The sequence below is a fragment of the Sinocyclocheilus grahami genome, unplaced genomic scaffold (genome assembly GCF_001515645.1).
Source record: "Sinocyclocheilus grahami isolate Dianchi unplaced genomic scaffold, SAMN03320097.WGS_v1.1 scaffold193.1, whole genome shotgun sequence".
Classification (NCBI taxonomy): domain Eukaryota; kingdom Metazoa; phylum Chordata; class Actinopteri; order Cypriniformes; family Cyprinidae; genus Sinocyclocheilus; species Sinocyclocheilus grahami.
Genome location: NW_015505372.1, coordinates 6,439 through 19,993, shown reverse-complemented (window position 1 = coordinate 19,993; position 13,555 = coordinate 6,439). Strand labels below are relative to the sequence as shown.

The following is a 13,555-nucleotide window of genomic DNA, read 5'->3' as shown; positions in this document are numbered from 1 at the left end:
AATAAAAAATAACGACAGGCCTTCGAATTAAATTAATTGCTTTTTAGTTTTTCAGGTAGGTCTAACAGTAGGGTTAAGATATTTAACAATTTTTTTTTTTTTTTTTACAATTATCTAAATAATGTTTAGTCCTAGAAAGCTATTATTATCAGAACACACGAGCATAACATAGCAGTTAGCAGATCAGTGAATGAGAGGGCAGCGTTACCAGAGTTGCCCATTTACCACACATTGTTACAGCACAGTAGGGCTATTGCAGACAGAAACAATACTGTACTACATCGATGTTTCCTGTTGGCTCAATTTTTGAGTGGACTTTGCTGTTCCGATGAGCATGAACGGTATACGAGTGGAGCGACTGAGTGGAGCGCACACGCATAGAGCGGGATAATACGCAGAGCGTCACACCACGTGAAAGTGAATCCTGAGTGGTGAACTAATGCGCTCATTGGCACCCCTTCAGCTGGTGGCGCCCTAGGCGACCGCCTAGCTCGCCTATGCCTAGAAACGGCCCTGGGTACACTTTATATATTATGAATTTGAAGGCCGATATTATTCAAAGATCATCAAAAGTGACATTAAAACATTTTAGACTTAATATTAAGAAATGTGCGTTGTGCACATGTAGTACGCCAAATAAAGTTTAATTATAATTTTTTATATCAGTAAGTCATGAGTTATCTCTCAGTAAATATGCTAACAGATCTGAAAAATACTTAGTATGAAATAAATGTATTTTAAATACATTACTTTTTTACTAATATATAAAATATACTGGATATTTAATATAATATTTAATAGATAAATTCAATATTTAATATACTGAATATTAAATATAATATTTAATAGATAATTTTGATATGTATAATATAAAATATATTTTATTTTATTCTATAAAAACATGTTATTATACATCCTGCCTAGTCTTGTCCTCTTAAATGTTCGGATTGAAGGCTATAAAATTGCTTTTGATTTTAATAAAATTTGCTTTTGTTTTAAAGCAGATGTTTAAATAACTAAATAAACAAAATTACTGTTATCTGGAAAGAGTGGAATGTTCTGTAGTGGAATGTCCTCTGATCACATAATGCCGTTTCTTTATCCTGGAAGCAGTGCTGAGGAAAGTTACTTTTAAAAGTAATGGATTACAATATTGTGTTACTTTTTATGGAAAGTAATACATTTGTGATTTCTCGAAGACCTGACTAATCGATAATGAATTTCGTTGTCGTTTGTCTTTCAAGACCGATTATCGATTTGATCAGTTACTGCAAGCTGATTATTTTTGCACATACTGAACATCATTTTTGAATAATTCTTAATATGTTTTAAAGCCAAATGACACACTAAATGAGTACTGGGCAAGTTTTTATGAGATATGTGCCCACTGGTCACTAAAGTTGTCATATTTATGTAAAAAATAATCAGAATTGCAGCGTTACACAATATGTTCATATTAAAGAGGGAAAATGCCTAATTAAAACATTTGTGGGAAAAATCTTATTGGGCTAATGTTTTAATGACAGGTGGCTGCAAGCGTCAGCCGAACCCACGACTACTTAACTGTAGAGTTACACAGTGGTCCACACCATGCACATCTGCAATGGTACTCCAGCCTTAAGCAGAGACAGACGATCCGTCTCCTCTGGGTATCATTGTGTCATATCACTCTCTGGGGTGCTTCTGAAATCCAGTTTCTGTCTCATATGTGCCACAGCTGATTCAGAGCCACTCCTGTTATAAATGTCCTTGCATTTAAAATGCAGCTGGTGTTAGAAGAAATGATCCTAAATCAGGTGTGGAAATAAAATTGAGATTTGACTGACTCAAGGTGGATATTGGTGGGAGTAATGTGTCTCAGCGCAGGTGAAACGGGGCCTAAGGGTACACTAAACCTTTTAGAGTCTGAAAGCTGGAAAGAGGATCTCAGCGCTATGTGTTAAAGTTTGCCTTGAGGAGGGTTCTGCATTCTGCAGGGGCCCGTGTTAGGAATAAAAAGGTGCTAAAATGGAAATTGTGGTGTAAAATGATTTAGAATCAAGATTGAACACACAGAAGAACAGAGTGGCCTAATAATTTAATTGGTGTAGTTAATTTCCTTTTTGACCTTAATTTTCTTAAACTTTTTTATTGTTGAATTCTTTTAAATGTCAGTTGCCTCATTGTTTATATACAGCATATAAGTATATATATAGTGCTACTGTTCAAAAGTTTGGGGTAAATACTTTTATTCAGCAAAGACTCATACAATTGATCTACAGTGACAGTAAAGTGGTTTACATTGTTACAAATATTTTTTATTTCAAATTGATGTTCTTTCTGTTCATCAAAGAATCTTACATATCACGTTTTCCACAAAAAAAATGTTTTTTGCAGGAACTGGTTTCAATATTGATAATAAATGAATGTTACTTGAGCACAAAATCAGCATTTCAAAATAATTTCTGAAGGATCATGTGACACTGACGACCGAGGTAAAGGCTGCTGAAAATTTAGCTTTGCCATCACTGGAATAAATTACACTTTAAAATATATTTAAAATAGTAATAATATTTCACAATATTACTGTTTGTACTGTATTTTTAAATAAATGCAACCCTTTTCCAAAAGCCTGATACCAAACTTTGTTATTTAGATGGATATACTATTTGATTGAGCTCTATTTAACTTTAGCTGCCTATTTAACACAAAATTTTAATTATTTGTGTTGACTTTTTTCCCTTTTTTTCCTTTTGCACGTGCTAGGGTTGTATGCACTTTCCAATTACCTGTTTTTTCGAGGAGGGAGTAAAATAGTGTACATGAGTTAAGTTGCTTCCTCTCATCATCAGCAAGGGATTCAACCCGACAAACACCTGGCAAGGGTCTTTTATTCTCTGTGCCACTCAATTTATCACAAGATATCTGGAGTATTAGCTTGAAGAACGTCTTTGTTTATCCTGTGGAATGACATTGTAATGTTTGTATAAGTTGGCACAATGTATGTATCTTTTTTTCTTCTCACAGGCAGGGATGATCAGAACTGAGCAGGAGGAGTTTTTCATTGAGCCAGTGGAAATGGGACATCATGTGATTGAGCAGGAGGAAGAGGACGGTGGCCGTTCTCACATTGTGTACCGTTCCGACGCCGTGAAGAAGCCTCCTGTTAGCTCACTAGCTGCAGACTTCCACTCCAAAGGTTAGTGCTGTTCAGCGTTTGTTAACCTGCATATTTTGCCTGTACATGCTAAACAATTCCCCTGCTTTTAAAGAAAACATGAAATCCTTCTTGTGTTATGTAGTTGTACCATTGTTGCACTGTCTAATTTTTCAGCATTTCTAAAGCTTTTGATTTCAAATCTAGCAGTTTTGAAGAGCGTTTGCAAAATAGTTGCGCTGACATTTACTGTCAGTGTGGTTATAACTAATGGTTCATGTGGTGGACATGCATTGTTAACCCAAAGAGTCAAAGGAGGCCTTTGGTCAGCTTGGGTTTCACTGTTTGGATCATCGTCCATTGACTGCCCAGCTGAGTCCAACATCATGCATTAGTTTCAATGAAGTGCCACGTTGAAGAAAAAGAGTGTTGTCTACCAGTAATTTTGAGTCATGTAATTGAATAGGAATTTGGGTTGTGAAATCGGTTATGAAACAGCCACTCTGTAAAAGTTTTCTTTTTAAATACTTATATCTTCATGGTAGGTGAATAACATAATTTTTATAAATATAAAACAATATGTATATAGGTCATGAGAAATCAAATGACTCAAATGAGAAATCAAATGTCATGAAAAATCTAATGATTTTTTTTTTCACATAAAATGCTTGATGTACTATGAATACAAAATTAACTCTCTCTTATGCTTTTAATGGCAAATTTAAGGTTTAGATAGCTTTTGAGCATTTAAACATGCTGTCAATTGAATGCTTACAAGTGACATTTTGCAACACTGCCAAGCAGCTGTTGAGATGTTGTTAGCACCATTTGGTCATGTACTTATTCAGGAGGTAGAAAATCAATTCAAAACCTCTCTTCAATTGCTCTCTGCGTGCACAAGGCTTAGTCAATTTCAACTGTATTTTTCTCTGCTTATAATGTGTTTATGGCAAAGCTATTGCACGCTTTTAACCCAAGGTGCATGTCAGTACATCTGCTGTGTAAAGCCCTCTGAAATGTAGTGACTATTGGCACTTTTGTTGTTTTTGTTTTAAGGATAAGTTTAATGAAAAAATTTGCTTTTATTTTTAATTTAATTTTATTTTTTTTAATTTATTTTTTTACATTTTAACCTTTCTGTACAGCTTTTATAGGCCTTTTATTTATGGGATTTGGTTTTGTTGAACATTTTTCATGCTTCACTTCAGGCAGAAAACAGCATGCACAGCCAGCAAGGTTTAGCAAGATTTACAAAAAAAAAAAAACGGCATCACCATTTGGTTTAATTTCTTGTCAGAGGAGTGGCAGCCATATGGGAAAAAATAACTGTTGCTCATGCAAATAAACAATTATACAGTTAATAATAGTTTTTTCTTCCTAACTAACCATTTACAGTAGCTGCTCACTAAAAACATTAAAATTAAAAGGGACATATAAATAATATTTGATTATGAAATATATACAGAAGCAGATAAAAGATTTTCATTAATTAAAGTGAAAATAACAAATAATCGTCTGGTCCTTATTTCATGGTTAATTATGGAAAAATATATTTTTACCTTTTTTTAAATAATGTATAGTATGAATTAATTACTGCTTCAAATATATATTTTATATATAAGTTTTTATTTTGAAAAATAATACATATTTATAATAGTGCTGCCAAATGATTAATCGCATCCAAAATAAAAGTTTTTGTTTACGTAATATACTGTATGTGTGGATACTGTGTATATTTATTATGTATATATAAATACAAACACATGCATGTATATATTTAAGAAAAATATGTTATGTTTATATATTAAATATATTTATGTATAATATAAAATATAAGAATTATAAAAATATAAATGTATATACATGTAAATATTTTCAAAATATATACTGTATGTGTGTGTATTTATATATACATAATAAATATACACAGTACACATACATATATAATGTAAACTTTTATTTTGGATGCGATTAATTGTTTGACAGCACTAATTTATAATATATCAACATGTTTTTATATTCCAAGATTTTATAATGTAATGCTCTTTTAGTAGTTTTTGGAAACAATTTACAATAAGGTTCCATTTGTTAACATTAGTTAACATAAACTAACAATGAAAACTACTTCTAAGGCATCTACTGTATGTTGATTCCAACATTTACTAATACATTATTTAAAATCAAAAGTTGTTTCTATTAATGTAATTTAATGGACCTGAGCTAACATGGACTGACAATGAACAGTTGTATTTCCATTAACTATTGTTAACAAAAATTAATAAATACTGTCACAAATGTATTGCTCATTGTGAATGTTGGTTAATGCATTCAATGTAGTTAACAAATAGAACCTTATTGCAAAATATTACCAAAAATGAAAAAAAAGAAGATAATGTATGCTTTAATGACTGATCATTTTCAACCCATTTTAACATTTAATTCTTAATATGGCACCTTTAAACAAATTTTTTCTGCCATTATTGAGATAGCCTTTATATCAGATACATTACATCAGATAAACTTTGCTATTTGTGTTTATCGTATATACATTGGTCACATTTTACATTGAAATGAACAAATCTGAAAATTGCTGTAGGAAGACATGAATCATGTATACTCTTAAAATTAAAGGTGCTTAAAGGGTTCTTCACAGCGATGCCATAGAAGAACCATTTTTGGTTCCACAAAGAACCATTCAGTCAAAGGTTCTTTAAAGAACCATCTCTTTCCTACCTTTTTATAATTATTTTGCCACAAAGAACCTTTTGTGAAACAGAAAGGTTCTTCAGATGTTAAAGGTTCTTTATGGAACCATTTAGACAAAAAGGTTCTTCTATGGCATTGTGAAAAACCTTTATTTTTAAGAGTGGATCTACAGTGGATCCTATCGTTGCTATTTTGATAAACTATTCTAACTAATACATCAATGTGTGAATGTTGTTAAAAGAAACACATACAGTTCAAATTTTCCCACATCAGCAGTATCTTGGAGCTCAGGAATGTGGTAATGTGCAACAATCATAGTTTCATAGTCTTTCATAATTTCCCAATGGCCTCCCAATGTGTACAGACTCACTGAATGAATAGTTCACCTTTGTGTTAGCTTAATTTGTTTGCCTGTTGCTTAGAAAGGTTTTGTGGCTTGTGGCAACATAATTCTGTGTACTGTGTATTTCTCCATTTGAAAGAAATATTAGTGATCAGCTCTTTCAGCAATTGACAGAAATTAATGAAATTTTGTGTGCCCAGTAATCAGAAGGTGATAATGTGATCTTAAGCCAGAAGACTAAGACTAAGAGCCGGATCTACTAACAGCTTGCGCCAGCACAAACTATCTTTTGTCGTTAAAATAGTACTGTCAGGATTTTCTAAAGACGGGCAGTGAAGAATCGGCACCGAAAAGGTATGGAAACAATTATTTTTGCGCCTGACCTGGCTGAATATGCATTTGTAGAAGTTTCCCTTTCAGATGCTAAATTTATGGGAGGAGAGTATTAAAATTAATCACGCAATGCAATTTACTAACGTTTGCGCTCGTCAAAATACTGGTATTTGCGCCATTATTTAACACCCAAAAAAGCATGTCTTAAAGCAGGCATTAATTTGCGCTGCTCTTGGTAGATTGCACTGGTCATTATGGCTTTTGTGCTCTAACGCTAATTTGCCCTGTTTAGTAAATCTGGCCCTAAAGCATTTTTTTTTATTTGCTGCATTGATTTCAAAGAGAATGCCATAAGAGGAAAAAAATGCAAGAATGCTCTGTAATGCTACGAAAAGTTGCAAAGCTCCCAACTGGAGAATAAGAGCAGCTGTGATGTAGCCAATTGAAAAAATCACCCAATCAGATAACTCATAGTAGCCTACACCATCACTCTGATTTTATTATGTTCTTGGGACCAAAATGTGTTATTTCACTTTTAATGTCCAATTGATCACCTAAAGGTCAATCAATCTTGATCTTTAGCACTAGAGGCGTTGACGCAATGGTGCTCAGGTATGAGAGGCATCGTAACTTTCAGTCGTTGCTGCATTGTGTAGCTGTGCATTGAACGGGTCCTGGAGTGTACAGTGAATATGGGGAATTATGAGGGTCTATTCTGAGTACTCGCGCCTGACACAAGAGCCGCCAATAATAAAGGTATAAAAGCAGCAGTGGAGAGGAAAAATTAGTTTCCGTAAGAGTGCGTGGCAGAAGGATCTGGAAGGAGACGGATCTTAGCAAAGTGTAGACTGGTGTTAATGCTTTGACACCTGCTTCTCAGCTGATTCCACTTCTGGAGTGTTATGGGGTGTGTGTGTGTGTGTTTGCATGCTTTTCTTTCTGTGTAACACCCTGTTGTGATAATATTATCCATACTGAGCCATGCACCCTATTGTATGTGCATTTAATACATGCATCTCTGTACACATGCACAAAGTAGACTCTCTGTTGCTTGGTGAGCTGCAGTGTGTGCCTATGAAGCGCTAGGGTGAGTCTGGATGGCGTGGGAAGCGACGCTTGGGAGGTGGTCGTGCTGCACTCTGCTGTGAAAAAGCGGAGTTTTTCATGGCCAGACGGTCATGTGACGCAAAGACAACATAACTGAGTTGTGTTCCTGCTATGCTGCATTTCACCTTCCCAGATTTCATACCAAGTGCTATAGCACCGTCCATTAACAACATCAGTTTAATGGGTGTTTTTGAGGTGAACTAGGAGGTTTAACCGTTTCTTACAATTTAATGTGTACCATAGTATTATTTGTTGAACATGAACATTATGTAAATCATTTGAAATGACTAAATAATTTTTTTTCTTGGTAATTTATAGCAACAAGGACTGGGTGACTTATTGAAAAGTATATGTTCATAAGGATTTGGATAATACTTCTCACTATTAACTAGTTGCTTATTAGCGTGCCTATTATTAACACATTGGCTGTTTATTAGTACATATAAAGCACATTTTCTGCATGACCATATTCTACATCCCTAATCCTACCCAATACCTAAACTTAACAACTACTTTACTAACTATTAATATGCAGCAAATTAGGAGTTTATTGAGATGGTTGGTTAATGCCAAGAATTGGACCTTAAAATAAAGTGTGACCGGATTTTGCTGGTTCTATAAAATTAAGCAGCATTGTGAATATTGAGATGATTTCAATTATGTTTTCAAAAAACAGTGCCATTAGATTCGTTTTGCATGGTAATGAGTAGTAGAGAATGAGAGGCCAAGTAGCCCTAATGTCATAGATGTTATTAAAATCCTGTGCAACAGATTTATATAGTGTTAAATCACTTTTTTATTCTGTAAAATAAGAGTAAAATTGGTTTCACATGAACTGATTTATTTTTAATTACATTAAAACTAATTCATTAACTTAATTAAAAACAGTTCATTTAGATGTTACCACAGGAAGTATATTTAGGTTTATTTATTTAATAATGATTTAACAAGATGACTAATGAGAATTAAAACTATTATTTTTTTTATATTTTCATCTGCTTTTTCAAATGGGAATGCTCAGAGTTTGTCTTAATTCAGATGGTAGAAGATGTTAGATAATTCAATAGTGTTTATGAAATTGTTATGAATTATCTTTTTTTTTTACTTCAATATACAATATATTATATACAATAATGATATTCAATATACTGTACATACATATATTTTTGCCTAAAGGTGAAAATATTGAAATGTTTTTATCTGTATTACCCAGCTATAATAGCACTTTGTTTCCAAAAGTTGGAGTCTATGTGGATTTCATGTCCCTTCCGTTCTCCTCTTTATCAAGAGAATATTCTTTTGGTCAGTGGACTGAGACATGCACAGACAGATGGACTCCCATGAGGCGTATCCCACAATGCATCACCTGCTTCGACTACTGCCTCACCCTCAGGATGTTCTCCAACTAAATACAGTTTGTCTGAATAACTCTGTACTTTGGTTTTAATGGTCTAGCTGTTTTTTCTTGTCTTGCAGTGAAGTTGAACTCTGTTTGGGTCACCGTTTGATGGTTCATTTGGTAGACCAGAAGTAGACAGCTGTCGAGAGGGTTTGATTTTACACAGTGTCTGTTTTTCTAGCCAGTTTTGTTGATTTTGTCTGGAAAAAGTAGGTTGCAAGTGAAGCATCCAACAAATTAGTGTAGTGGCACTTAATTGTCATATTGTTATTCTGTCCATATTGGCAAATCCCCTCTGAGATGATGTGCACCACCCACATGAACAGGATAAATTAGTGACTCATTGAATCTCATGTGTCATATTTGGCGAGTTGTGTTCATTGTTTCATATGCTGTTTTATTATGTAAAAGAAATTTCCATATTACTGTTTCCATTGCAAAAAAGGGAGGAATAAAGAATGTTTTGAATCTGTCACACAGGATTTTAATAAGACGGCACTCTTAATAACAGTCAGTGGTGGACGAAGTACACAAATCAAGTACTTGAGTAAAAGTACTGATCCATAAAATAAAATATTACTCCAGTAAAAGTAAAAGTACTCAGTTTTCAATTTTACTCGAGTGAAAGTACAAAAGTAAAAAGTAGCGATAGATGAATGTTTATTTTGCAGTTTTATATAGGCTACTTTTATCATTTAATTTTATATTAGCATATATTTTTTTATAATCCTACTGCTCAAAATACCTGGGATTTTCCCAAAATAACCAATAAGGAAATAATGAATATAATAATGAAAATATAATTAGATTTTCATAATGATTTTTTTTCCTTCTCAAACCTTGTCTGTGGTGTAAAAACACCCCTGGCCAAATGCCCCCAGAGGGCATCACTTCCTACTTTGACAATTACTGTAGTTACGATGTTCTGAACATCACATTCTTTCTTTTTATCCCAGATGTAATCTATGTAGGTGGTTGAATAAAAATATTTGGACTTTATTTTAAAAAAATACTTAAATTTAGCACCAGCAAGCTCGTTAGCTAGACTGTTAGCATTAGCTAACATTGACTTATTTTCTGCATGGTTATGAATAAACATTTGTATTTGTCTACTCAGCTAGTTGATCCAGATACACAGTAACTTAGGCTATGTGTGCTGACAAACAATATAAAAACAGACGTCGCATTGGGCTAAATGCATAGCATTTTAGTAATGAACGTGCATGAGTTATTTGATTTAATCTGTGTTATTTTAATGTTTTTGACCTAAAACATAGAGACTCTGATGTTAATGTGTCTGCATTCAAGCATTTCAGTGGGCTTAAACAGATCACCCTTTACAGCAGATTTAGTTCACAAACAACTGACAGCTTTGACCTAAATATAATTTTCAGTTACAATAATTAATCCTAAGATTCGCATTAGTAAGTAAATCATAAGTAAAAAGTACGATCTTATGCTTTGGAATGTAGTGAAGTGAAAGTAAAAGTTACTCAAAAGAAAACTACTCCAGTAAAGTACAGATACTTGAAAAATTTACTTAAGTACAGTAAAGAAGTAAAACTACTTCGTTACTGTCCACCACTGATAACAATATTCCTACATCTATTTGGCTTTATATAGTGCAGTAATTAACTTTTTATATTTATCGCCACAAAACTGGCCCAGTCGAATTTCATTCCACAACCTTCAGGTGATGTCACCTTACAAAGGCACCATTAGATCATTACTTGACTGATCCCTCCAGAATAACTTTAGTGTCTTGCAGGAATTGAGTCTTAACCACTACACCAGATATCCTGCTGAATCAATTTAACTGGCCTTTCCCCATTGTGACTGTTTTTCAAGCAAACCTGCAGGCTAAATAAGCAGCCATTTAATCCTGGTTCGACAGTGCAGCCTCCTACACAGTGACTGTCCAGGCCCATTACATCATGTCTTGGGAGAATTGCACACGTAATGGACAGAAGTGAGGAAAGAAAACGGAAAATAATTCAGTTTCTTTTTATTTCTTTTTCTGGCTTGAGTGTGTTACCCAATGGGTCAATAAGAGGTCAGAACTGTCCATCACTTTTACTCTATACGCCTGTTGTTTTAAACGTGTTGTGGCAGAATTTGCTGTATTAAGTGTGGAAATGCTTAGGGAGGAATGGCCACACATACGCACAATCACACAACCAGTTTAAATGTTATCTCTCACTCAATTAATAGTTGTAGACTGTCACACATGCACAGATGGCATCCTGCAAAACTCACTGGAAGTCAGTGAGAAAGCAGCTCCACAATAAGTAGGATGGTACTACTCGAGATTATGTGTGTAAGGCTCTTTTTGGCCAGGCCTGTTCTTTCACAAAACATTTTCCTGTTTGCAAACCTATTACATGGTTTCAAAAGTGCTTTTATGTCCCGTCCTGACAGACTTTGGTTTCTGTAACATTCTTTAGAATTTCTGCTTTTGTGTTCTACGTGTAAAATAGAGTCATACAGGTTTGGAACGACATGTAAATGATGGTGGTGTTTTGAGTTTCACATTCAGTACCAAGCTGTACAGTACCACCAAAGGTTGTTTTCAACATCAGCTCTCCTGCACCTGGTTAAACCTAATCCAACTGTTAATCTGGTCTTCATTCTGGGTTTGTCCCCATCTCTTTTAGCAACTCACGCTCTGGTATGCCTATCTGTAGGGACTTACAAACGTTTACATTTTCAGCTCAGCAGAGCTGTTGGATTTCACTGGTCACGAACAGGAACTGTACATGGACGCAGTTGCCTTTGAACTGCGTCCATGTACAACAAAAATGTTTGGGTTGGACCTTTCGACAAGAGGCTATTTAACTTGAGTGTTTTTGTAGCTATACCCAGACAAGAACTTGATCAGTCTTCACCCAGAAAGAAGATTGAAACACAAAAGGAGAATTTTTTGAAGAATCATTATGCATAAAAGATATTGCAACTGTAACATGTCTCATACACACACAGAATTTTTTTTTATTACTATATACATTTTCTTATTATATATATTTCCTTTTGTATTCCATACATTTTCCGGGGTTTTTCCAATTCCTTTAATAAACCATCCGGTTGGTTTTCTCCCTTTCTCCACAGGTGGTCAGCTGGTATTCATAGCTACACCTATAGTATACAATTATTTCAGTCCTGCCACTTCCATCTGTATGCTCTGTAAGAAGTTCACTGGATTTGTTTGAACTGGACAGATTACAGGGCAGCACCAAAGCCGGTTTTAGTGGTCTTTTTATGAGATCTTGACTCCAGAACATCTGTTCTGAAAGGCCTAATATTACAAAATAATAACACACCCAGTATTCCCAGAGATAGACCCAATGGACTTGAACACTAGAGGAAACAGCTGGTTGTAGGAACACTTCCTTCACTGAAACTCTATAATTTCCTTACACACTCTCTCTGTGTCTCCATTTCTGTTTCTCTGCTTCTTGCTTACTTTCATGTCTCCATTCATTTGGAACACATGGAAAGGGTAGTGGTGGAAACACATAGTCACAGTTTGATATGCCTGCTTTTTTTCAGACAGAACTTGGCATAACATATGTATGTTAAGATATTTTGCTTTCTCTCTCTTTATTGCCCTACAAAATATTACCATTTAGTTTTCACATCCTCAAAGTTTAAGCTGCAACAAAGCATATTCTTGGCCAGTTTATCACCGTATAAACCAAAATAACCTCCACTGCACTCAAAATAACTGTTGTTCGGGAGCCATGTGCTGTCAGATGCTTGAGATAATTCTTAAGACTGTTTCATGTGAGAGTGATTCACCTCAGAGTGCCGTTCTCTGTAGGTCTGTTATTGAGCCATCACTCTCAGTGCCACACCACTATCATTAGAGGGAGGGGGGCAGTATGGGAAATAACCGGGTGCGTATCCGCCTGAGCTTCTGGGATACACATTACGAAACTGATGATTCCATCCACGATGTCCGTAAGCAGTACACATGAATGCACATGTAGACACCAGGGCTGTCAATTTAATTAAAATGTAATTTAGTTAATTAATTATATAAAACATAATATGATAAAGTAATCTACTGATCTGTATGTAAGTTACATAACAAGGTTAGCTAAAAATTAGCACAGTCTAAATTCTGTTCATTTATGGTCTAAAATGTAGTTCCTTTAAGTGTTATAACGAATTAACTCCACATGTTGTTGCTTTAAAAAAGGAGGAAAATACATTTGGAAAAGTAGGATAATGGCATACATATGTAATAACAATTTTGTAACCATATTGATATTGATGTTTTTTAAGAAAATACAAAATATCAATATGGGGAGAATAGTAACCCTTTATTTTAAGGAGGACCAATTCTCACTATTATCTAGTTGCTTATTAGAATATTATTAGCACTTGTGTTTAGTAGTACCTATAAAGCACATATTAATGCCTTATTCAGCACGACCATATTTTCGATCCCTTAATCCAATCCCATGCCTAAACTTAGCAACTACCTAGCTAACTATTAATAAGCAGCAAATTAGGCAGTTATTAAGGGGAA

The 13,555-nt window shown here is 34.4% G+C and overlaps 1 protein-coding gene across 1 annotated transcript in view; it reads left to right on the top strand.

Moving 5' to 3' along the window:
* LOC107594936 (A disintegrin and metalloproteinase with thrombospondin motifs 2-like) overlaps positions 1-9,034 on the top strand; it is a 59,632-nt gene extending 50,598 nt beyond the window's left edge. The window contains exons 3-4 of the mRNA XM_016285168.1: positions 3,007-3,178; positions 8,865-9,034. Of these exons, the coding sequence (XP_016140654.1) occupies positions 3,007-3,178; positions 8,865-9,034 (342 nt within the window). The remainder of the gene's footprint in view (positions 1-3,006; positions 3,179-8,864) is intronic.
* Positions 9,035-13,555: the final 4,521 nt, after the last annotated feature.